Source organism: Brienomyrus brachyistius, chromosome 1 (assembly GCF_023856365.1).
Source record: "Brienomyrus brachyistius isolate T26 chromosome 1, BBRACH_0.4, whole genome shotgun sequence".
NCBI classification, from domain to species: domain Eukaryota; kingdom Metazoa; phylum Chordata; class Actinopteri; order Osteoglossiformes; family Mormyridae; genus Brienomyrus; species Brienomyrus brachyistius.
In genome coordinates, this window is record NC_064533.1 from 2,515,839 (window position 1) to 2,541,833 (window position 25,995).

Consider the following 25,995-nt stretch of genomic DNA (forward strand, 5'->3'; position numbering starts at 1 on the left):
GCTTTTTTTGTGATGCAAGTATTAATATAATCTATGTGTGATGTTTTTTATATATATATATATATACACACACACACACACACACGTGCCATTGGATAAAAACATTGGGACACAATCTTATTCATTGAATTCAGGTATTTCATTCAGACCCAGATCCATAAAATCAAGCACCTCACCCTGCGGTCAGACAAACCCTGTTTTTCCGGGTTTAGGCTGGGCCTCTTAGTTCCAGTGAACTCTTAATGCTCCAGTATACCAAGATGTTTTGGACTATTCTATGCTTCCAGGTTTACGGGAACAGTTTGAGGAAGGCCTGTTTCTGTTCCACCATGACTGTGCCTCAGTTCTCAAAGCAAGATCCTTGAATACATAGTTAGGTGAGTTTGTTGTGGCAGAACTTGACTGGCCCACACAGAGCCCTGACCTCAACCTCATCAAACACCTTTGAGATAAACTAGAACGGCGATTGCAAACCAGGCCTTCATGTCCAACAGCAGTGTCTGACCTCGCATATGCTCTTCTGGATGAATGGGCAAAAATCCCCAGAGTCACACTCCTAAATCTTGTGGACAGCCCCCCCAGAAGAGTGGCCGGTATTATAGCTACACAGGGGCGACCAACTCCATACTGATGCCTATGGATTTAGGATGGGATGTCATAAAAGTTCCTGTAGTTGTAATGGTCAGGTGTCCCAATACTTTTGTCCATAAAATGTATGTATAATATATAGATTTTCTGAATTTTTGTGTTCAAAGGAAATATACTGATGTTGGGTCACAGCTGAAAGGAATGAGGTTGTTTTTAAAATCTATCAAGCATGGAAATGTGGAATGTTTACACTATTTGAATCATCAAAGTCAGGCTCTATGGCTTTTATCTAGTTTTTCCCCTCCTCCTAAAATCATACGTACTGGATGCAATTATCTGGTCAGAAAAAGAACTGAATATTTCACTTTAGGTTATGGGGCATTACTTGCAGTAATATTCATCTGTTATGTGTTTGCGCACGAAGCGAAATCCAGTTTCTTAAAAAGTAATGTTCTATTATGGAAGTAATATTGAATACGGACAGGTACAATAACCCAATGCTACTGAAATCAACATCTCTGTTAGGGTTGATGGTGGATCGGGAGGCTGAGGCACAAAGGGCCGGTTAATTAGGAACAATGCGGGTGGTGCGTGAGGCCTCAGGCGATACCTCTCATCGTACTGCTGCATGGTTTCAGTCTGAGGCGTCAGCTGATGATGCTGAGTGCCCAGAACCACTTCCTGTGACAAAGGAGGCCGGATGTGCACCAGGGAGTGTTACAGTAATGGTTACTGCTTCATAAACAGCTTCTAACAAGATGGGGAACGTAATGACCAGACACAGTCGTGTCTCTGCGACGCCTGAACCAGAAAGTGATACGGGACACGGTTTCAACAGTCACAAACAACTATCATGGAATGAAAGTCCATACTTCTACAGCTCCAAACCATTTACAATCAGACACTTAAAAAAGTCAATATAAAAATGATCTTTTGTAAAACGGTATGTATTTGCAATTTCTATGAAATATTTTGCTTGTGATTTGTGTAGAAATATAAATCTGCAGTATGAAATCAGTTTGCAGTGTTTGCTGGTGCTGCCCGGCGCATGCGTGAGGATGGAGGGCGTCTCAGAGACGCGTCTCCCAGTCAGGGTCACGGCTGCAGTGCGCCGAGCTCTCGTCGTTCTCCTCCTCGCCCTTGGTGACGGCCTCCGCCGTGCCGTTCCCCAGCTTGCTCCGCCCCTCTGCTTCCTCCCTGATCTGCTTTTCCAGCAGCGCGAATCCCAGCAGGCAGAGGAAAAAGGATGCGGTCCGCAGCCCCAGTGTCAGGCCCAGGTAGACGATCCTGCGGGGACCGGTGGACATGCTAAGCTAACCGCTACGTGCTAAGCGCTGCATGCCACATGCGGCCGATGCATGGGCCGCACAGAGCGCACCCCAGTACCTGTATGCCACAGTGTTGTAGATCCTGCAAGCTCCTCTCCCCCCACATCTGTTCTGCCTCCACTTCAGGCAGGTGCTGTCAATGATAGCCCCGAAGTATATGGGGGCAGGGATTCCCGCTACGGCACAGGAAAAGACGGAATTATCTCAGGCAGGCCCCCCCTCCTGAACTCAGGGACGGGTTTGCTGTTTCCCCTCTCAAAAGCCCCCGCCCTTCAGAATCTACATAAACAACTAGCGAGTGCTGTACTGCTCAGCATCTCTAAGTAAGATTCCCATGCAGGTTTGTCCTTTATTCTTACTTACCAAGAGTTCGTGTAGCCAGTGTGTGTAATCCCAAAGCTAAGGATTTTAACTCTGGCTTAATGCACCTATAGGTGAGGGAAAAATGTACATTCATTAAAACCTGTGATCGGAAAGCTCTAAAGATCTTGGAGGACCTTGTGTTTGGATGATGATGTATGGAAGCACTACAGTAGCAAGACTGCTGGCGATTTCACCTCAAACCTTTGGCAGATCAAAGTAATTCTGAACTTCCTGTCTGATTCGGACATCTAGCTATGCTCCTTCACCAGTCCTAGGACAGTTAGGGCAGTGTAGCATGTGTTCCAGAAGGTGGTGCTCTACGTCTGCTACAGAAGCAGGGACCTGATGAGCAGGATGTAGCCCGGGGTGCCACCCAGGGAGATGATGAACGAGCTGATGACGGAGAGGGCCAGGAAGTAGGGGAAGATGCGATCACAGCCCTCTCTGTGAGGACAGTGTCCCGCCGTGGCCGTCAAGTTGAGGGGGCCTTGGCCAGCCTCTGCCACGCACTGGCATTGCTCGAACACCTAGCAGGTCCACACACAGCCAGCGGTCAGCACCCAGGTCTGGGAAGACAACCGATAAACGTCCACAAAGTGAGAGCACGCCCCCAGCCCCCCCCCCCCCATATACTCTCACCGTGTTCTTCCCCGATCCACGGGAAGTACGGCATCCGGCTAAGCATGGAGAAACATATGTGATTCCGTTCTCGCCGCACACCGGGTCCCAGTCGTTCGTGGGGCAGAGGCAGCCGGAGTTGCAGTCTGCAAGCTGGGACGTCTCGTTGTAAGAGAGCCCCTCCACTCTTTAAGCACATGGAGTGTGAACGCAACTCGAGTGAGAGTGAGCCGACAGATCCGCTTATCTGTTCAACAAATAATGAAACTTAAGGTACACATTAGGTCCCGGATTCAGAGGATTCAGAGGCGGATTAATGCACGGCAAAATCAGCTGGCAAACAGGACCCCTGCCCCGCATCGGGAAATATGGAAACCTAATCTGCAAATTTACTGCTGGCAGACGGTGCGCTGATTAGGGGATTACTGAAGTGATATCGTTTTAGAGCCCCATTTGGGGGGCAGTTTTAGCCACGTTGGCATAAGTAAGCTTTAAGTCCACCCCAGATGAACCCAGTCTGTTTTGATTGAGCAGTTTGCCAGATTAGCCAGCTTGCCCTACACAGCCACCAGTCTTTCAGTCTGCAGACAGATCCTTGCAGGCAGGTGGCCAATAAGGATTGTGTTACGAGGTGACCTCACCATGCCATGGAAGTAAGGGCAGGAATTCCAACGAGGTGTTTCAGGCCAATTAGAAATTAGTGGTTTCTGTGGTGAGAGTGACTCCCTTTGGTGTGTACTTAGAGCTTTAAAATGCAGGCCGTTTACATGTACATGAAATTATATAACGCACTAAAGGATTGGGAAAGCATAATAGGGCCCCTTTAATATAGATATGAACAATAGAGTCCAGCTCCTTCAATGTCTTGGCTTTCTGCAACTCATTTTATCATTCGGTGTATCACTGTGACATGATGCTTTTCAGCTCCTCAGGAAGCACACACCCTCTGTAGGACACTGTTATCCCTGCCACCTTGGCATTCTCACAGCCCATGGAGAAGAACAAGAGGGACAGGAAGTAGCCCAGCAGTGACGTCCCAAAGGCGAACTTGGCTGCCCCCATGAGGCTCATCTTGGATTTCTTCATGATGACACCTCCTGAGAACATGCCGAGGGCCACAGCCGGGATGTTGATGACGCCTGCAGGGAGAGCACGAGTGTCAGGACGACATCCCAATGCACTGCTTATTCAGGGACCCCAAAGGCAAAAAGTGACCTCATTTCCTAAAGTCCCCAAATCAAAACTTAATGGAAAGTGCTCAAGTCTAGAGATGTTCTGATGTCAGAGAGAAGCTCTGCTGCCTCACACCTCCAGGGCTGGGAGTCCGACTCCATCCTCCTGTGTGGAGAGTCACACAGATCTCTGTCTGGGTAGACTGTTTCCATTACAAACTCCAAAGACAGGATAACTCGTGTGTCTAAGCTGCTCATAGGGTTTAGGTGACCATGTGTCCTTTTTTCTCAGGCTTGTCTTCTGTGTTGGGACCTAAAGATGTCCAGGATTTCACTTTGTTTCATATTGACATTTGCTTCCTACAGTTAAAATAATTTCTGTGTGAATATTTGCTTTGCATTGATGCCTCTCTTTGTGTCCTGCCCCAGGCATCATTGTTATTGGCAAAGTAAAACATGGCCACCACAGTGTTATGGGTAGGGTTAGGGTTAGGGTTAGTGTTAGGGTTACTGTTAAGAGGTAGATATGCTTCCCTTACGATCCATGTTTATCAATGATGGAGTTTCATTTAATTTTTATGCTGACGACACTCAGATCTATTGTCCATTAAAACTGAAGAATTCAAACTCACTAAGAACATTGTTGAAGTGTCTGAATGATGCCAAGAGATGGATGGAATGAAAGTAAAACCGAGGTTGTGATTTTTTCCCCCTGGTAAACATGATATTCATGACACGGACCTAAGGTCCCTTCAAATATCACATCAGACCCTTCGTAAAAAAATCTAGGGGTAATTATGGACAGTGATTTCAAACTTGATAAATAAACACTGTGGTTAAGAAGAGCCTTTTCCAGTTAGGGCTCTTGACAAAGGCAAGACCTTTCTGAGCTTTGATGACTCTGAAAGGGTCACACATGCGTTCATGTCCTCTTGTCTCAATTATTGTAATTCGTTTTATGCTGTAATCTTTCATCTACAATTGGTCCAAAATGTGGCAGCATGGCGTCTAACAGGGAAGCGAAAGTGGGATCACATTTCCTCGATACTTGCTGCACTCCACTGGTTACCGGTGTGTTTTAGGATTGAATTTAAAATACTAACAATACCTTAATGGCCTTTGCTCCGACCTATCTGTCGGAGCCTTTAAATGTGTATGTTTCAAATAAGACTTTGAGATCAGTAGACCAAAGTCATTTGCTGATCCCAAAATCTAGGTTGAAGCTTAGGGGAAATCGCGCATTCGCACGACATTTTGGAAACTCTTTGCTCCTGTGCATTCAGCAGGCACCAACCCTGTTCGTCTAAAAACCCACTTTTATTCTTTGGCTTTTAATGCAGTGTAGGAGCCGTCTAGTGTCATGATGTCGTATATGTTTGTCCTCTTTACTATTCTGATTTTCACTTTGTGTCAACCTTGGTTGTGTGAAATGTGCTATAGAAATAAACTGAACTTGATCTTGAACTAGATTGGGTTTGGCATAAAAGGTTTAGTTGGGGATGGCGTCAGATTAGGTTAGATTAGGATCAGGTTAGGGTTAAGGTTGGTATTAGCATTAGGCCCAAGAGAAAGATTAGGGTTAGGGATGCTGCTGTCACTAGAGCTGATGATAACATTCAGACTATAAATTTAGGCTTAAGTTCATGGTGACGATTGGCATACGGGTCTGTGCTAGGGAGTACATTTTGTTATCAGAGTTTCATTTAGCAATATTAGGATTATGGGAGTGGGTTGGCATTAGGATTAGTACATGGATCAGTGTTGAGGCTGGCATAAATAAGAGTTTTGTCTGATTGGAGGGTGACAGCTACATACCCATAAGGAAGTTGGCGTTGGATGCTGACTGTCCATAATGCTGCTCGATGTACTTTGGCTTGTATGTGACCATCCCAATCAGGGAGTTGAACTGGACAATGGTCACGCAGAGATACAGGAAGTAGACTGGGTTGCCAAGCAGGTTTTTCAAAGATGGCAGAAATTCTTTAAAGTAACAACAAGGACATTTTTTATGTGCTGCTTTATTGTAGCGTAACGGAGTCCACCACAGTCAGCGGCCATGTTACCCTTCGCCATTTCGAGAAGTGCGGGAGGCTCTTCAGCAGTGTGCTTGTGCCCGCTGTGCGACGCGCCCATGAGGAAGCAAGACTGCTGTCCCGCGGTGTACCCAGAGAGGCGGAGGCCTGCTGGCACGGGCAGCGACTTGGGCAGGAACCAGAATGGGATGGCAGAGAGCAGGGTGACGGTTCCTGCTATGATGAAGCCCAGCCACCAGGCCCCCACCCAGCGGGCATCGCCCGGGGTGATCGTGATGCTGTCTGAAAGGGAGAGAGGTAAGCACTTACGGGGTTAACTGGGTCCAAGCTGAAAGCTGATTGGACCTCAGTGTGCACCCTCCCCTGTCACTCACCAGTTCAAAACATATCATTGGTTAATGAGGTTGGCCCCACTTATCCCTCCACCTTAAAGTAAGGTTGCACCCCCACCTTAAAATAATCCTAGAATCACTCCTGTACTTACCCATGTCCACAAATCCAATGTCGACATATATTCCAGCACAGATAGATCCCAGTAAGTAACCAAACACTGGACCAATGATGGATATTGTTTGAATGCAGCCTGGAGAACAAATGTATTTTATAATTATAATTATAAACATTTTTATAATTGCTCTGCATACGAGGTAGACAATACTTGACAAGGGAGAGTTAAAAGATTTATAGTAAGAGCCAGTCAGATGTCTAAGTTTTTTTCTTATATAGTTGCATTATGCTGGCGTTAAGAGCTGGATAGTGTGACACAGTTTGTATCCATCAGTTATTCTGTGCAGCACTGTGCTGATATGCTTGTAAGGCTTCTTGATCTGACAGTATAGCCCAAACGTTTCTGTCCTCTTGTACAGGATCCCTGGTAAACTGGTAATAACTAATGGAAAAGCATCTCTGAGCAAAAGACTGGGTGTTACCAATGTAGAAGGCAGCATTTTCTGCACGGGCATAGTCGTCGATGTACGAGATTCCCAGCGGCTGTATAGGAGTCTCGCCGATTCCCCGCAGTATGTTTCCCAGGAGAACGTAGATCCACATAGAGAGACTGGACTCCCGCTCACAGCCTAGGGTGGGGGGTGTGCGGGGGTGGGCATGCGGGGGGGGATAGTCTGATCATGAAAATCAAATATACAGTTTAGCTGTGACTATATGTTACTGTTCCTCCTTCTATAGGAATCATAATTATTATAATTGTATAGTAACTGTTTCTTTTATGTAATTTTAATTATAAATATATGTACACTTAGTGGGCCACCTTATTAGCTGCTTATTAACTTAGAATGAGGGAATTATGTGGCTGAAATCAGCTTTTAATGAGAGATTGGTGTGGTCAGACTCGATAATACTAGCAGGAAGGCCACCTGCGTGAATATAAGGGCTCAGTACAGCACTACAGGCATCTGTGCACACAACCCATTAAGTGAATCTGGAGATAAAATTGGCTCCTAATCAACTGTGTATCGTGTAGATATGATTATTACCTCCATATACGTGTTTTAAATATGAATATAATGAACAGAATAACTGTATATGATTGTAAACATCTATGTAAGTTATTTAACTCAAATAATCCTACATGTAATTCCAGATCATTAACATATATACAGCTGTCATACTGAGACTGCATATGGAATTATTGATTATATATATATGACTGTTGTAGTGATGTGTTTTAAATGTAATATGATACATTAAATGTTAGACAATCATCTCAATGTTCAGGATAGACATGCAGACTGTTCCTCTCTTGAGCAGTATTGCATTAGGATCAGAGTAACTTTGAAATGTTTGATATTTTATTAATTTATTCTATGAATAACTGATGTTGTTTCTGCTGACTATTTAAACTTAATGTCTGTCAGAGCTGCAGGGTTTGACTGGAAAGGAGCGTGAACTGTGTGGCAAGTAAATGTGTTCACCTGGGATGGCGGGAAGCCTGTCGTCTGGTGTCAGCGGGTCGAGTGAGCTCACTGAACACGGGGACAGACTAATGCTGGTGTTCACCGAAGACCTGACTGCTGTTTCAAACTTGTAGCTGCACATTAGACATAGGTGAAGACAGGAGCACTAACATCACTCAGGGAATGGTAACGTTACTCAGGGAACAGTAACAGTAATATTACGGAATCCTAATATCCCTCAACACTCAAGGAACAGTAACATTACAACAGGGAACAGTAATGTTACAGAATGCTAACATCACTCAGGGAACAGTAACAACATTTAGGGACCAGTAACATTACAGATGGGAACAATAATGTCACTGAATGCTAGTAACAATACTCAGGGAACAGTAATGTTCCAACAAGAAATAGTAATGTTAGCAAATGCTCACTCACGGAACAGTAGTGTTAGAGAATGTTAATATCACTCGGTGAAAGCTAGCATCATGCAGAGAAAACTAGCATCACTCAGAGTATGCTACTATTACTCGGTAAGAGCTGATGTTACTCAGGGAACAATAATATTACTCATTGAATGCTACTATTACTCAGAGTGCTGATGTTACTCTGGGAACAGTAATATTACTCAGAGAATGCCACAGTTACTCAGGCCTCCAGTAATTGCTGCAACATTTTGTTGAAAACAGGTGCTTACAGACGTCCTCAATACAGAGTATGAAGTTCACAGCCAAAGCATGATAACACACAAACATTGCCGTATTTCACCAAGCAAAGCTGGGCCATTTCACATTTTATATGTTTTATGTGTTATACTCATCTGAGATCAGCAGTTAGCAAACACCTGAACAGCACTTCTGCAGGCCTCCTAATTTTAATATGCATCTCATTATCTTAAAGTTTTGTGCATCCATATCAAATCCTTATTATACCTTCTTAGAATACACATTTTATATAAAATAGTAACATTTCATGTTTATAAGCATCATTATTATTTTATATTATGTAAATAGTTAATATTATTGTTGTTATATTATTATTATTATTATTATCCATCCATCCATTTTCCAAACCGCTTATCCTATTGGGTCGCGGGGGGTCCGGAGCCTATCCCGGAATCAATGGGCACGAGGCAGGGAACAACCCAGGATGGGGGGCCAGCCCATCGCAGGGCACACTCACACACCATTCACTCACACATGCACACCTACGGGCAATTCAGCAACTCCAATTAGCCTCAGCATGTTTTTGGACTGTGGGGGGAAACCGGAGTACCCGGAGGAAACCCCACGACGACATGGGGAGAACATGCAAACTCCGCACACATGTGACCCAGGCGGAGACTCGAACCCGGGTCCCAGAGGTGTGAGGCGACAGTGCTAACCACTGCACCACCATGCCGCCCCTTATTATTATTATTATTATTATTATTATTATTATTATTATTATTATTATTATTATTATTATTATTATTATTATTATTATTATTATTATTATTATTATTATTTCATGAGAAACCTAGCAAAAATACCTAGAAAAACATTTTGGGTTGCCCATCATCTGCACTTACCGGCCAGTGATGAAGTGAGGTGTGGCGATTAAGAACGTCCCAGCAGACATCAGGAGGCATCCTACTGAAATGATCTTTGGTCTGTGAAGCTTCGCTCCAAAATAACTGACAAACGCAATCACCAGCAAATTACCTATGGCAGACGGCATAGGGATTCGTAAAAATGATTTCTTTTGGAGTAAAATCACCATGACATGACAGGCATTAGCCAGGAAGGGAACGGAAACATATTACTGCAGCTCCAAGCCAATAAAACATGACAAACTGTCAGGGTAATGCCTCCTACGCTGCCCGCTGCCTGCTGCCCGATTATCACATGGATTACCCAGAATGCCCATGATGCAGTTTGTACTGACCATCTAACCCACACATTGCATGTTGCTGAACTAAATATGATGATACATAAATACAGTCGTTTCTATGAAGGATGTCCTATGTTAAGTAATACTTAAATTTGAAAATAATTAAAATATTTAAAAAATATTTAAATAAGTTTATTAACAAAATGAAAAGATGGATAAATGGAAATGGATAAATACAATGATGTAACACTATAAACGAAAGATGGAGTATTTGAAATGAAACCCTCTCTCACTCTATACTGGCAAAACAGCAAGATGTCATGGTACTGATGAATGAATGGTGTTTAAACATGGTAATGTCAGAGGGGTATGGTCTTCTGAGACCCAGCTGTCTGTCTGCCTGTGTGTCATTATACTGATGAATGAATGGATGTTTAAACATGGTAATGTCAGAGTGCTTTGGCCTTCTGAGACCCAGCTGTCTGTCTGCCTGTGTGACATTGTACTGATGAATGAATGGTGTTTAAACACGGTAATGTCAGAGTGCTTTGGCCTTCTGAGACCCAGCTGTCTGTCTGCCTGTGTGACATTGTACTGATGAATGAATGGATGTTTAAACATGGTAATGTCAGAGCGGTTTGGCCTTCTGAGAGCCAACTGTCTGTCTGCCTGTGTGACATTGTACTGATGAATGAATGGATGTTTAAACATGGTAATGTCAGAGGGGTATGGTCTTCTGAGGCCCAACTGTCTGTCTGCCTGTGTGTCATTATACTGATGAATGAATGGATGTTTAAACACGGTATTGTCAGAGCGGTTTGGCCTTCTGAGACCCAGCTGTCTGTCTGCCTGTGTGACATTGTACTGATGAATGAATGGAAGTTTAAACATGGTAATATCAGAGCGCTTTGGCCTTCTGAGACCCAGCTATCTGTCTGCCTGTGTGACATTGTACTGATGAATGAATGGATGTTTAAACATGGTAATGTCAGAGTGCTTTGGCCTTCTGAGGCCCAGCTGTCTGTCTGCCTGTGTGACATTGTACTGATGAATGAATGGATGTTTAAACATGGTAATGTCAGAGTGCTTTGGCCTTCTGAGACCCAGCTGTCTGTCTGCCTGTGTGTCATTGTACTGATGAATGAATGGATGTTTAAACATGGTAATGTCAGAGCGGTTTGGCCTTCTGAGAGCCAACTGTCTGTCTGCCTGTGTGACAATGTATTGATGAATGAATGGATGTTTAAACACGGTAATGTCAGAGTGCTTTGGCCTTCTGAGACCCAGCTGTCTGTCTACCTGTGTGTCATTGTACTGATGAATGAATGGATGTTTAAACATGGTACTGTCAGAGCGGTTTGGCCTTCTGAGAGCCAGCTGTCTGTCTGCCTGTGTGACATTGTACTGATGAATGAATGGATGTTTAAACATGGTATTGTCAGAGCAGTTTGGTCTAATGAGACCCAGCTGTCTGTCTGCCTGTGTGTCATTATACTGATGAATGAATGGTGTTTAAACATGGTAATGTCAGAGCGGTTTGGCCTTCTGAGGCCCAGCTGTCTGTCTGCCTGTGTGTCATTCTACTGATGAATGAATGGTGTTTAAACATGGTAATGTCAGAGCGCTTTGGCCTTCTGAGAGCCAGCTGTCTGTCTGCCTGTGTGTCATTGTACTGATGAATGAATGGATGTTTAAACATGGTAATGTCAGAGTGCTTTGGCCTTCTGAGACCCAGCTGTCTGTCTGCCTGTGTGTCATTGTACTGATGAATGAATGGATGTTTAAACATGGTAATGTCAGAGCGGTTTGGCCTTCTGAGAGCCAGCTGTCTGTCTGCCTGTGTGTCATCGTACTGATGAATGAATGGATGTTTAAACACGGTAATGTCAGAGCGGTTTGGTCTTCTGAGACCCAGCTGTCTGTCTACCTGTGTGTCATTGTATTGATGAATGAATGGATGTTTAAACATGGTAATGTCAGAGCGGTTTGGCCTTCTGAGAGCCAGCTGTCTGTCTGCCTGTGTGTCATTCTACTGATGAATGAATGGATGTTTAAACATGGTAATGTCAGAGCGGTTTGGCCTTCTGAGAGCCAGCTGTCTGTCTGCCTGTGTGTCATTGTACTGATGAATGAATGGATGTTTAAACATGGTAATGTCAGAGCGGTTTGGTCTTCTGAGAGCCAGCTGTCTGTCTACCTGTGTGTCATTTTACTGATGAATGAATGGATGTTTAAACACGGTAATGTCAGAGCGGTTTGGCCTTCTGAGACCCAGCTGTCTGTCTACCTGTGTGTAATTTTACTGATGAATGAATGGATGTTTAAACATGGTAATGTCAGAGTGCTTTGGCCTTCTGAGACCCAGCTGTCTGTCTGCCTGTGTGTCATTGTACTGATGAATGAATGGATGTTTAAACATGGTAATGTCAGAGCGCTTTGGCCTTCTGAGGCCCAGTTGTCTGTCTGCCTGTGTGTCATTCTACTGATGAATGAATGGTGTTTAAACATGGTAATGTCAGAGCGGTTTGGTCTTCTGAGACCCAGCTGTCTGTCTGCCTGTGTGACATTGTATTGATGAGTGAATGGATGTTTAAACATGGTAATGTCAGAGCAGTTTGGCTTTCTGAGACCCAGCTGTCTGTCTGCCTGTGTGTCATTTTACTGATGAATGAATGGATGTTTAAACATGGTAATGTCAGAGCAGTTTGGTCTAATGAGACCCAGCTGTCTGTCTGCCATTGTGTCATTATACTGATGAACTCAAAATGACGAAATAATTGATAATTTTTTTTCAAGATTCAAGATTCTTTAATTGTCACATACTTAATCATACAAAGTACAACACATAGTGAAATGCATCCTGAACCGCTCTTTTTTAGACTGTGCCAGTTAAAATCCAATTATGTAAACTAGTTATAGTGCAAAAAGCTAAAAGTGCAAGCAGTGACCAGTGTGACAGTGCGGATATGGTGAGGGGTACAAGAGCACAGTGTCCATCAGGGTGTGAGGTGCAGTGGCATGTGCAAGTTCAGAAACCTTATGGCCTGGGGGTAGAAACTCCTCCTAAGCCTTTATTGATCTCCGTGGGGAAATTGTCTTTTTTACACCTCCCTCAACTTGCTCTTTGTAGAGTACAGGGTCATCATGGTGATTGTAGATGATGGCAGACACACTACACTGTGCACTGTTGTCAAGGCAAAAAGTGCATGTCCATGACAGCAATGCAGGGATGCTGCAAGGGAGCACTGGCCACAGAGCAGTCTCCAACTGCCAGGCATAATCCATGGTGAGAAGATACAGGATGGCATGAATCAAAATGAGGGCTTTCAGAAGCAAGTGTGAGTGAGAGTGAGAGATGCAGATGTAGTGAGTGAGAGTGACAGATGTGGAGGCTGTGAGTGAGAGTGACACAATGAGGCTGTGAGTGGAAGTGAGAGATGTGGAGGTTGTGAGTTAGAGTGAGAGATGTGAAGGCTGTGAGTGAGAGTGACACAATGAGGCTGTGAATGGGAGTGAGAGATGTGGAGGTTGTGAGTGAGATTGAGAGATGCAGAGGCAGTGAGTGAGAGTGACACAATGAGGCTGTGAGTGAGAGTGACACAAGCAGGCTGAGAGTGAGAGATGTGAAGGCAGAGCGTGAGAGATGTGGAGGCTGAGAGAAAGATGTGGAGGCTGAGAGTAAGCGATGTGGAGGCAGAGAGTAAGAGATGCGGAGGCTGAGAGTGAGAGATGCGGAAGCTGAGAGTGAGAGATGTGGAGGCTGAGGATGAGAGATGTGGAGGCAGAGAATGAGAGATGTGAAGGCAGAGTGTGAGAGATGCGAAGGCTGAGAGAGAGAGATGCGGAGGCTGAGAGTAAGCGATGTGGAGGCTGAGTGTGAGAGATGCGAAGGCTGAGAGAGAGAGATGCGGAGGCTGAAAGTAAGCGATGTGGAGGCTCAGAGTGAGAGATGTGGAGGCTGAGAGTAATCGATGTGGAGGCTCAGAGTGAGCGATGTGGAAGAAGAGTGTGAGAGATGCGAAGGCTGAGAGAGAGAGATGCGGAGGCTGAGAGTAAGCGATGTGGAGGCAGAGTGTGAGAGATGCGAAGACTGAGAGAGAGAGATGCGGAGGCTGAGAGTAAGCGATGCGGAGGCAGAGAGTAAGAGATGCGGAGGCTGAGAGTGAGAGATGCGGAGGCTGAGAGTGAGAGATGTGGAGGCTGAGAGTGAGAGATGTGGAGGCAGAGTGTGAGAGATGCGGAGGCTGAGAGAGAGAGATGCGGAGGCTGAGAGTAAGCGATGTGGAGGCTGAGTGTGAGAGATGCGAAGGCTGAGAGAGAGAGATGCGGAGGCTGAAAGTAAGCGATGTGGAGGCTGAGAGTGAGAGATGTGGAGGCAGAGAGTAAGAGATGCGGAGGCTGAGAGTGAGAGATGCGGAAGCTGAGAGTGAGAGATGTGGAGGCTGAGAATGAGAGATGTGGAGGCAGAGAATGAGAGATGTGAAGGCAGAGTGTGAGAGATGCGAAGGCTGAGAGAGAGAGATGCGGAGGCTGAGAGTAAGTGATGTGGAGGCTGAGTGTGAGAGATGCGAAGGCTGAGAGAGAGAGATGCGGAGGCTGAAAGTAAGCGATGTGGAGGCTCAGAGTGAGAGATGTGGAGGCTGAGAGTAATCGATGTGGAGGCTCAGAGTGAGCGATGTGGAGGAAGAGTGTGAGAGATGCGAAGGCTGAGAGAGAGAGATGCGGAGGCTGAGAGTAAGCGATGTGGAGGCAGAGTGTGAGAGATGCGAAGACAGAGAGAGTGATGCGGAGGCTGAGAGTAAGCGATGCGGAGGCAGAGAGTAAGAGATGCGGAGGCTGAGAGTGAGAGATGCGGAGGCTGAGAGTGAGAGATGTGGAGGCTGAGAGTGAGAGATGTGGAGGCAGAGTGTGAGAGATGCGAAGGCTGAGAGAGAGAGATGCGGAGGCTGAGAGTAAGCGATGCGGAGGCAGAGAGTAAGAGATGCAGAGGCTGAGAGTGAGAGATGCGGAGGCTGAGAGTGAGAGATGTGGAGGCTGAGAGTGAGAGATGTGGAGGCAGAGTGTGAGAGATGCGAAGGCTGAGAGAGAGAGATGCGGAGGCTGAGAGTAAGCGATGCGGAGGCAGAGAGTAAGAGATGCAGAGGCTGAGAGTGAGAGATGCGGAGGCTGAGAGTCAGAGATGTGGAGGCTGAGAGTGAGAGATGTGGAGGTTGAGAGTGAGCAATGCTGAGGCTGAGAGTGAGAGATGTAGAGGCTGAGAGTGAGCGATGTGGAGGCAGAGAGTAAGAGATGCGGAGGCTGAGAGTGAGAGATGCGGAAGCTGAGAGTGAGAGATGTGGAGGCTGAGAATGAGAGATGTGGAGGCAGAGAATGAGAGATGTGAAGGCAGAGTGTGAGAGATGCGAAGGCTGAGAGAGAGAGATGCGGAGGCTGAGAGTAAGTGATGTGGAGGCTGAGTGTGAGAGATGCGAAGGCTGAGAGAGAGAGATGCGGAGGCTGAAAGTAAGCGATGTGGAGGCTCAGAGTGAGAGATGTGGAGGAAGAGTGTGAGAGATGCGAAGGCTGAGAGAGAGAGATGCGGAGGCTGAGAGTAAGCGATGTGGAGGCAGAGTGTGAGAGATGCGAAGACAGAGAGAGTGATGCGGAGGCTGAGAGTAAGCGATGCGGAGGCAGAGAGTAAGAGATGCGGAGGCTGAGAGTGAGAGATGCGGAGGCTGAGAGTGAGAGATGTGGAGGCTGAGAGTGAGAGATGTGGAGGCAGAGTGTGAGAGATGCGAAGGCTGAGAGAGAGAGATGCGGAGGCTGAGAGTAAGCGATGCGGAGGCAGAGAGTAAGAGATGCAGAGGCTGAGAGTGAGAGATGCGGAGGCTGAGAGTGAGAGATGTGGAGGCTGAGAGTGAGAGATGTGGAGGCAGAGTGTGAGAGATGCGAAGGCTGAGAGAGAGAGATGCGGAGGCTGAGAGTAAGCGATGCGGAGGCAGAGAGTAAGAGATGCAGAGGCTGAGAGTGAGAGATGCGGAGGCTGAGAGTCAGAGATGTGGAGGCTGAGAGTGAGAGATGTGGAGGTTGAGAGTGAGCAATGCTGAGGCTGAGAGTGAGAGATGTAGAGGCTGAGAGTGAGCGATGCAGAGGCTGTACTCACCCATCTCAAAGCTTCCATCAATAACCCCTATCAGGTAACTGGGGACATCAAAGCGGCGCTCCAGTTGAGTCACTGTGCTCTTCATATAGCTGCCGGACAGCGTCTTGGTGAAATAGGCAAAGCATAAGGCTGCCAGAAATGTCTAAATAGAAGAAAGGAGAAACTGTTGAGGGTTGTATTTATAGACAGACTATACAGTTTGGTGCTGTTTGGAGATACTGCGGGAGGGCGGGTCAGCTTCATGTCACATCCCCATCACATCAAGCCGCACTGGCCCAGGGAACTGAAACTGCTAATTGAAAACAGGTGAAGAAGTGGGCATGCCTGACATTTTGAGGGAGGTAATAGGATAAGCAAGGTGGGCACTTTGTTCTGAGCCAGCTGGAGTAAGCCCTGCCCCAACCCTCTCAAAGGGACCCCGGGGTTAACTGCAAACATCAACAGAGTATAAGAGCAACACATTTTTCCCCATCGTAAGCTAGAAACGGCTCTATCATAACAATGAAAATAAATTCATCTTGTTTTCTTCACAGACATTTTTTTGTCAAGCCTTTACAAAAAATCAAAAGCAGGCTGAAAGTATTATTATAACTAGAGAATAAAATGATTTTTAGACACAATATTTTATCATTCAGATGCAGACACTGGGAATGTAGTGCATATTTAGTGTTTAAAAACTGTCCGCCTTAATGCTTTATCAAAGATTTTCTATTTCGTCAGCAGAAATCTAATTCTCTCTATTTCAAAGCAACTTACTCACATTAAATTCATTATGTTAGGGCACCTTTTTCAAAACAATTAAAGAAGAAACAACACACATACTGTAGACACGGAAATTTAATGAAAGGTTTTCTTTATTAAAACCCAGTTTTCCCCGAGTTCGATTCACCTGGCTAACGATGAAGTCAGATTTTGTTCCAAAAGTCAATTAACCAGCCGCACACAAAATAAAATACCTAGCTGTATAATCTGAAGGAGAGAAACTGCACGGCACTTTGAATTTAAAAAGCGATAATTCCAAAACTAAATAATCAAATGCAGCTGTTGGGTGACATGGGACAGGCATGTCTGCAGTGTTAGTTCCTAAACAAAAGTCTTTTAAACCCATTTTGTAAAAAGCTTGTTCCCCTTGGCCAAGGCCCTGAGAACTGCAATGTGAAGAAAACAACATCTATAAATGATGTAAATGTTATGCCTTGAGAAAACAGCAAAACAGACAATTGGAGATTCACTGAATGGGTATGGGAAACGGGTAAAGTTTGGATGGATGTCACAGATTCTTAGCTGCCAAAAACGCAATCCATTATCTGTGGTAAAAGGCCGTGGCACGGCTACTGGATGCACAGAAACAAATCGGGTATTTGTGCTGACGCTTCCCCGCGGCGGCATCCGCTGTGCCTATGTAGGTCAGGGATCCGCGCTCAGACCCCCACGACCCCGCTGACGGAGGAGGCTTCTCAGCACGGCGATGCAGACCTGACTGCTGCCGTGTCCCTGAACTCGCCGACGCTTTGCAACCAATCTCACCGTGAAGCATAAAAACATTACCTGGGGATCCGGAAGGACAGTGGGAGGTTTTCATGCAGCTGTATTTGTTAATCTGAGTACTTTCAACATGCAACCCTGCAACTATAATATCTCATAGATGTCATAGATTATATTCTGGAATTACCGAGATGTAATGCAATGTAATTTCGAGTTTTTTCATGTGCTAGACTTGGATGGATGGATGAACTAAATGGACCGATGTGAAAATTAAGTTATTCCTCTGATGGTGGTAACTGAAATGGACGCACTGGTTCACTGCGACATTACTCCCTTTGGCCTCCCCCCCCCCCTCTGTCGGTGCTTGTGCTGTGGCCCTCGCTGGCATTGCCGGAGGTGAATCAGCCAAGCCCCCTCCTCACACTCAGCCATAGCCCTGCCACCGGGTGCCCGCTTTCTCATTACCACCACATTTGCTGGCTTGCTGTTTTCAGTACCTCTCCCTGGACGTTTCTGGAATCTGATGGCCCCCGTTGGTAGTTCTCATCAGGTCAGTAGCCTCATCAGAAGGCAACGGTATTCCTTGGCTGATATAGAAAACACTACCGTCATTTTGTAATGCTTTTTAAGTCTCAACGGTGGATGTACATTAGAGTATATCCACGATGCACTGCAAATTGCAGCATACAGGCAATATATCCCATAATGCAGTGTGAAGGTGATGCCTGTTGTCAAGCAACAGCTTGTACTACAAATGTAATCATATTAACAGGGCTCTCAGGTCTCACGCATTGGCTGGGAGACACACACACTTCAAGAAGATCACACGCTCACCGGCCACACCTTGTTTCTCATGCTGAGAAGTAAAGAATAACCCCCCCCCAAGGTGTCCCGTTATACAGAATTAATGGACGAGGCTCAGGCGCACGGAGTGGAGTTTTCCAGCAAGTTCATGTCTGTCCCAAGTTGTACTGAGTTAATAGCCACCTTCCAGCCAATCAGAAAATAACATTTGTTGTTTCCGCGTGAATTCCAAAATAAGTTACATCTCGGTACAAGCACATAATGAATTAATGCCTTTATTGTCACTATACACATGTATAATGAGATTAAGAGCAGCACCTTTGGTGCAAACATGTATGTAGAACACGACAAACAATAAACAAATAGTGCAAAAGTTCTGTAGCGTTATATACATATGGAACAAATATCTAAATAGGGTTTTAATATATGAATATACAGTGTGATATGCAGTGTGGGTTATCGCACATTATTTAGGTATTATACGGTAATAATGATCATGTCTGATATTGCAAAGTATACAGGTATTGCACAGTTATCAATACCATTTAAGTGATGGATACTGCACAGTATTTGGGGGGTTAGACTGTGCAGTCAGTGCATGTGTACGTTTAGGGTGGTTATGGCTTTTGGGAAATAACTGGTCTTGAGTCAGTTTGTCCTCTGCAGTGAGCAGATGAGGGCAGATCAGCGCCTTGACAATATTTTTTTGCTCTGCAGGAGCAGCGGGAGGTGTAAATATCCATCAGGGAGGGGAGAGGGCAGCCGATGATCTTCTGTGCTGCCTTTATTACTCTCTGAAGCCCCTCCTTGTCTGCCCTGGTGCAGCTGCTGTACCATACTGTGATACAGTACGTCAGCAGGCTCTCCATGGACCAGCGGTAGAAGGTCAGTAGCAGGTTGGAGTCCAGGTTGTGCTTCCCAAGGACCCACAGGAAGTGTAACCGCTGCTGAGCCTTTTTGGTAACTGCTGTGATGGTAGCTGTTCCGGAGATGCCAGCGGAGATAAGGATGCCGAGAAACCAGAAGGTATGGACCCTCTAAACACACTCGCCGTTGATGTAGAGGGGGGCTAAGTCAGTGCTGTGCCTTCTGAAGTCGACTATGATCATAATCATATGACTATGATTATTACATGGATGTGCACACAGATGTAGTGCAGAAAAGGTGGGAGTGAAAGAGCAAGATCATATGAGTCCTTCGTTTCTGGTTTCATGTAGATTCTGTGAGAGGCCGAGAGCCACATTCTGGATTGTCTTTCCACCACGCTGTAACGCGGACGTTTTGAGAGAAATCACCATGGATACAATTCACAATGCATTCAACAGCTTGGAAACCACCAAAGTTTCAGAGGAACCAACACAGTCCTCCAGGATGGAGGATGACAAGGCCTGAGAGTCGTGTGGATTCATATCTCCGCCCCTGTTAGTGGACCATGATGATTGCAGAAGCTGAGAAAACCTTGTCCAGGCGACTTCCTTCCCCCCCTTCTTGTGTTAAGCACAGATAAGAGTCTCATGTCTGTCAGGGGGTGAAGGAGCAAACTCTGACACATGCTGCACATTGGCACGTGCGGGACTTTTGTGGAGAAGACTAATCAGACAGGCTTCTCTGCTTTGTCCCATAGACTGAGCTGCTCGGCTAAGCTGACGTACAGGGCTTTCGTGAGGACTTCTGCTAAGCTTCAGAAAACAGGCCGAGTTCTGTATCCTGCCATCAGCAAGTATCTCCAGTCTGGTGAAGGGAGAAGAGCTCATGGCCACGAAGAACCTCCCCATGTGTCTCAGCTTTGTACCAGATAACCATACACTGTAGTAATCAATCTAATGGCCGTTCAGGTGTCCAATAATAGTCTCATTACAGAAAACACCCACTGAATATAAAGCCAAAACCACAGATTAAAAAAAAAGCTTTCATTTTGTCAACAATTTAAATTCTTACATTGTTCATATTCTTATATTGTTGATACAGTTGATGGTGAGAGATCTCTACCGGAATGTCAGCTTAGATCAGTTCATTCTGGAGTTTAGCTTAATTCAACTACTAGATGAAATTCAGGCAAAAATCTGCAGCCAACGGAAATGTTGCAGTCTTCCACAGGTTGAGTGAATTTGCTTCTGGGAGTGTTTCCACAACGACATTCCTTGGCATTGATGAATCCCTGTCGCATAGTTTGTGTAACCCCATTTGTTACATGCCACCAAATCCCAATTCACAGTGCAGTTGGAAGAATAGGGTTGTGATGTTGCAGTATCTCATGTCTCTGAGTCACTGGTGGTTTCTTCCTGGGTGCTGGACACAATTTGTCTATCTTATCTCATTAAATAGATCAGTACACAGCTGTATGTTGTTCCCCCCAACCAGCTTCTTAAGCGTACACTTAGAGCTGACTTATACCACTACTGCAAGCATCATTCTAGCCATGTTAAGCTATATCTAATTAGCATGACATCAAATTAACAGAGCTTACCAGCCATTACTACCAAATCCAGTAAAAAACACAGCAAACCAATTCTGAATATGACCACAAGATGAATACCGAAAATCAGCTACTAGCTGCATATCTTGAGATCATGAAATATGCCAGGTATCAGCCCAGTCGCTAATTAAATCCAGATCCTGTTGTAACCTCTCCGCTGCTAGATCAGTATCTGCTACACCACCCACCTTGGTGTCATCTGCAAATTTAACCAGTTTGCTGTATGTATTGGTGTCAATATCATTAATGTAAATTAGGAACAATAGTGGTCCTAAAATTGAACCCTGCGGTACCCCACTATGAACGCAGGCCCCCTGTGACATTGTGCCTCTAATAACTACTTGCTGCTTCCTGTCTCTTAAGTAGTTTTTTATCCAAGCTGCCACAGTTCCTAAAATCCCTGCAGCTTTGAGCTTAAGCAAGAGCCGGTTGTGGGTGACAACATCAAAGGCCTTCTGGAAATCTAAGTAGATCACGTCGTAGGCCTTTTTGTGAACATTTTCTCTTGTAGCTTCCCGTAAATTAGTTAAACAGGATCTACCTCTCCTAAATCCATGATGGCTATCCCTCAGAATGTTATTTGCATTCAGGTTATTTACCATTTTCACTTGGATTATAGCTTCCATTACCTTTCCAGTAATGCTAGTTAAACTGATTGGCCTATAGTTTGCTGGGTTGCTTCTATCCCCTTTTTTGAATATGGGCATTATATTAGCATGCTTCCAATCAGAAGGTACCACACCTGCAGATAACGATTTCTGGAATATTAAAGTTAAAGGTTGGCTAAGAATATCGCTCATCTCTTTTAACACTATAGGTAAGATGCCATCAGGGCCCTGTGATTTATTTATTTTGAGCTTAGCTAGGCTTTGTACCACATCGGCCTCAGTTATACCTATATTGGTCAAAGACGACGCTGTATTCCTACTAAAAGGTGGTAAGTTACTCATGTTCTCTACTGTGAACCCCCGTGTAAAAAAATCATTAAACTCATTTACTATATCAATTTCATTTTCAATTATAGAGCCCCTACTATCCCACGGATTAGTGATTTTAGCTTTTAGAGCTTTTTTGGAGTTAAAATATTGGAAGAAACTATTCAGGGTTTTCAGGTCACTTTAACCCATTGATGCCAGGCTGGTTGTATCTTCATCCATATGTAATTGTAGTTACGTTTGTTTCGTGCTACTAATGTTCTGCATAGTTAATAAATATACATTTGATAAGTGGAAAACATATTTCACTCTCCAGTAAACAGAATATTTTCACTTTAAGCCTGTTTACGTCTGGCCTGTTAGCTAGCCTGGTTAAGGAAAGTTTATCCAATTTGGTTAAGAATAAAAAATACCTGAGTTTGCCTGATTTGAATTTGGGTGCTCAGTGTCATTTAAGCACATTCCAAAAAACTTCAGAAAACGTAAAGACATGAAATTCTTAAGAAGCATGAAATATATAGACTAAATGAAACTGAACACCGGTATGGTACCCTCTGGATCCCATGCACAGGTGAGGTCTTTGCAGATGTTGATTGAGGCAGTAGAAATGAACGGGAATGAGCTAAAGAACAGATGGGTAGACACATTAAAGCAGATATAACTTAGCCAAGTCCCATGACTAACTGAAGTTACTGGGAGAAAGACTGAATGGAGACAGGGTTGCTATAATCGTGTCACCTTATGAATGAAGTCTCTGCAAGTCACCTCAGATATTCCTAAAAACGTTTCTTCTTAGTTTACGCTGTTTTGGTTTCTGTATCTCTGCTGTACAGTTTTTGAAACTATACATTTAAGTTAAATTTTCTTCCTTTTTTGTGTGTCACCATACCTTGAACTTGGAGCAGCAGTGGTTTTGTCCTTGAAAAGGGGAGATGTGGTTTTCTCCAGACCCCCTATCCATCCTCCAAAGGTACAATGGATTCTCTTGGGCTGGGACTCCTGGATCAAATTTCTTGGCATGGATGCGTGAGCTGCTGCGGGAACACAGGTGGCACATGAGACCCTTGCCCCTTAAAATGGTCACAAGATTTCTTAGATTCTGCTTAGACATCCAGCTACCCAAGAATGTCCCACACATACAATTTTCAAAAGAAATAATATTCTCATAGCTTATTTCAGAAGAATCATATTTACCGTAGGCCGGCAAGTTGCAGGAACACCAGTAGAGGTAATACACATTCAACATAAACTTTACAGTGACAGATAAAAAGACCAGAAAAGACCAGAAATTCAGATCTATTTCAGGATCTGGCTTACATGAATTTTGACATTAGGCTTACATGAAAAATGTGAGCCGGCTCCCAAGATTCATGTAAGACTAATCGCAAGATTCATGCGCGCCAGTTCTCGAGATTCAAGTGAGCCGCCGCCCAAGATTCATGTGAGCCGACTCCCAAGATTCATGTGAGCTGGTTCCCAAGATTCATGTAAGCCTAATCCCAGAATTCATGTGAGCTGGCTCCCAAGATTCATGTGAGCTGGTTCCCAAGATTCATGTAAGCCTAATCCCAGAATTCATGTGAGCTGGCTCCCAAGATTCATGTGAGCTGGCTCCCAAGATTCATGTGAGCTGGTTCCCAAGATTCATGTAAGCCTAATCCCAGAATTCATGTGAGCTGGCTCCCAAGATTGAATCATCATACATTTGACCCTGTAGGCACCCATGCAACTAGATGCTGCTGCAGACCCATGAATGGGAGAGGAGCCCCCTACATTACCTACCTGACCACACATGACCCAACTTCTCTGCCCCCTTTTTAGACTAAACCTGCTATAGTATAGAGACTTACAAGCGTAACACCCACCCCAGCACCAATCTGACCTTCAGATGCTGGATGCTGGTATTTGGTAATGTCGGCAGAAGCTTTGTGCAATTCCATTGTTCATTCCGAACGACAAGGAAAGGTAAAAGGACAACATGGTCAGGAACGAAAGCACACTGTACAGACACACGTAAGCAAGGACGTAAGCAAAACGGGATCTGGGAGCCAGTCATAGTCTCAGTGCATTATACTGAATGCAATTCTCGGGAGTATTTAAAGATTTTTTTTCACCATAGAATATTCTAATGTTATCTTAATGAGGACCACAATTACGGTGCAACTATTTGAAATCTAAAGCTGCAATTTTTATTTCTCTTTTAAAATAAGTCGTCGTGGAAATATGATAATAAAAACGCACACAGCTTTGCAGCACATCTTCCGAAAACGAGACTTCATTCATATATTCGAGTTATTTAAAGATTAAGGCATCACATGTGTAAAATTACGATATGCCTTTTGGTTCGTGATCACAGGAAGGCTGGAGCACCGAAGGACAGACGTGACAGCAACAGCCCCCGTCCCTGACCGCCAGCGAGCGGGTGGGTATGCACAGATAAACATCATGCTGTGTACCACCTTAATGCGTAATAAAGCACTTAAATTTCGCCCCTAAAAGCAGTAAATAAATTAACAAGCATGACTAAGATGCAGAAAGAACCATGAAAGCTACGGTATTGAGGATAGATACATTTCATTGCCTATACTTTCTGTTCAGAACTTACAAATATATATAAACCCCATACACAACAGTTGCAATAATATTTCAGTAATGATGGCACCATGCCCGTGAAAAACGTCATCAAGAGTGCCCCCAGTCATGCTATTTAGAATCACCTGTGGTGTTGCATATTAAAACATTATACGTTTTAATCAAACAACTAAATATGCTTCGGCGGAGAAATAATGCAAGATTAAGAGAAAAGAAAAAAATCAATGCAACATTTAGCAAAAACGTTTGGTGAAAATGTGATTCGGAAACATGTATATAAGAGACATGTGAGGTCATAACAGCCCTTGTAAGTATTGCAGCCCACTGAAACACAGTTGAAAACAGAGAACTACAGCGCTTACAGGCTACGCGCAGTTTTAATTGAGAGATGCGTAAGAAACTTACCGAAGTATGTTTTTTGGACCGTTTCGCCCCGTGTCACGCCTTCAGTGAGGATGAATGCATTTGTAAGTAACCCCGGCAGTGATGGATAGCGCTATTCCCAGTGCGACTGATGTCACGCACAACCGGCACATGACGGGAATCTCCCATCCCCTCCAGAGACCCCTTCAAATTCAAATCACACCAGTTATCCGGCAGATCCACAACCTCCCCAGATAAACTGCGTTTCAGACAGATACATAAGCAACAGCTTCCCTGAGACCCTACCTCCAGCCCCGTCTCAGTTTGCTCGCTCGGTGCCAGACATGTGACATTATTTGCGGGAGTCCAGTTCATCCGCCACGAAACCATCCGAACCAGAAGAGATGCCTACGAAACATAAAAATGACATTTCAGTTGTTCTAGGCGCTTCCGACGTTATGATTTATCGCGAATGATATTTGGCAGCAAAGGAGCCACTCAGTAAAACTGCAGGACGACTGATATATGAGTAATATAGAAATACTCCACTTATTTGACCAGAAACCTGTTTTATGGCAATGTGCACCTGCTGCACTATGCACACATAACTGGAAGTTGTAGGCGTTTATTTAGCATAAAACCTTAACCAGAATTAAAGAGGTGCCAGTCTTACTCATTGTATAGGCTTAATGTTGTATTTAATGAGGCAGTTATGCCCTATAAATTTAGCTGAAAGCTACCAGGGTAGATGTCTGTACTTTGTGTAATATGATCAAGTTACTTGAACGGCCTGGTATCTGGGTTACTGTGCAAGTAAAACGATCCAAGATGCCTAATATATTTTTATGCCATATAATGGTCATTATATGTACAGTATGTCACATCACAGCAGATTATTGTAAAGTATTTCTTGGTCACACTATGAAATTTTATTTATTATGATGCATATTTGCAATCGAGTTATCCTAAATATGATTATCAAGGTTGAATGTCAGGATTATAATTGTTTTGTCCCAACAATAACAAATGTGGAAAATAAAACTTACAGTCAGTGTGTCTTCTCTGAGCCCTATGAAAACAATGTTATTACATAGTAACATGAAAAACAATACAAGTAAATGGGACAGCTAAACAGTACAAACTGCTCAGACGCCAATTCACCCAGCAGCATATCTGTGGACTGAGGGAGACCACCTGATTAGCATGGGACACAGAAACACCACTTCCTGGGGAATGAGATTCTGGGTCCTGTGCACCCCTGGGAAAGGCCCCTGTAAAGTCCTGGGCCCCCTGAATCTGCCGGGGTATCCG

The 25,995-nt window shown here is 44.6% G+C and overlaps 1 protein-coding gene across 4 annotated transcripts; it reads right to left on the reverse strand.

Moving 5' to 3' along the window:
* Nucleotides 1–52: 52 nt before the first annotated feature.
* LOC125709373 (solute carrier organic anion transporter family member 1C1-like) lies at nucleotides 53–25,094 on the reverse strand. 4 transcript variants are annotated; one of them, XM_048977853.1, is made up of 16 exons: nucleotides 24,991–25,094; nucleotides 24,727–24,888; nucleotides 22,619–22,763; nucleotides 16,030–16,171; nucleotides 9,586–9,718; nucleotides 8,034–8,149; nucleotides 7,032–7,178; nucleotides 6,587–6,685; nucleotides 6,133–6,384; nucleotides 5,885–6,049; nucleotides 3,841–4,036; nucleotides 2,919–3,084; nucleotides 2,622–2,806; nucleotides 2,280–2,344; nucleotides 1,975–2,092; nucleotides 53–1,875 (listed from the first exon to the last, which is right to left on the reverse strand). In XM_048977853.1, the coding sequence occupies exons 3-16, from the start codon at nucleotides 22,688–22,690 to the stop codon at nucleotides 1,659–1,661; spliced, it is 2,073 nt and encodes a 690-aa protein (XP_048833810.1). In that variant the 5' UTR covers nucleotides 22,691–22,763; nucleotides 24,727–24,888; nucleotides 24,991–25,094; the 3' UTR covers nucleotides 53–1,658. The 4 variants fall into 4 exon arrangements, 3 of the variants coding, with proteins under 3 accessions (XP_048833810.1, XP_048833891.1, XP_048833717.1); XM_048977934.1 differs by lacking the exon at nucleotides 24,991–25,094 and having other exon boundaries at nucleotides 22,619–22,760; nucleotides 24,727–24,975; XM_048977760.1 differs by lacking the exon at nucleotides 24,991–25,094 and having other exon boundaries at nucleotides 24,727–24,975.
* Nucleotides 25,095–25,995: the final 901 nt, after the last annotated feature.

What these genes read in the sequence shown, in the direction of transcription:
- LOC125709373 (XM_048977853.1), bottom strand. Translation starts at nt 22,690, where the DNA reads ATGGATAGGGGGTCTGGAGAAAACCACATCTCCCCTTTTCAAGGACAA. An exon ending in AAATGCTGCCTTCTACATTG is followed by an intron (nt 6,686 to 7,031) that starts GTAACACCCAGT and finishes TTTGTTCTCCAG; the next exon opens with GCTGCATTCAAACAATATCC. An exon ending in ACTTCTCGAAATGGCGAAGG is followed by an intron (nt 6,050 to 6,132) that starts GTAACATGGCCG and finishes GTTACTTTAAAG; the next exon opens with AATTTCTGCCATCTTTGAAA.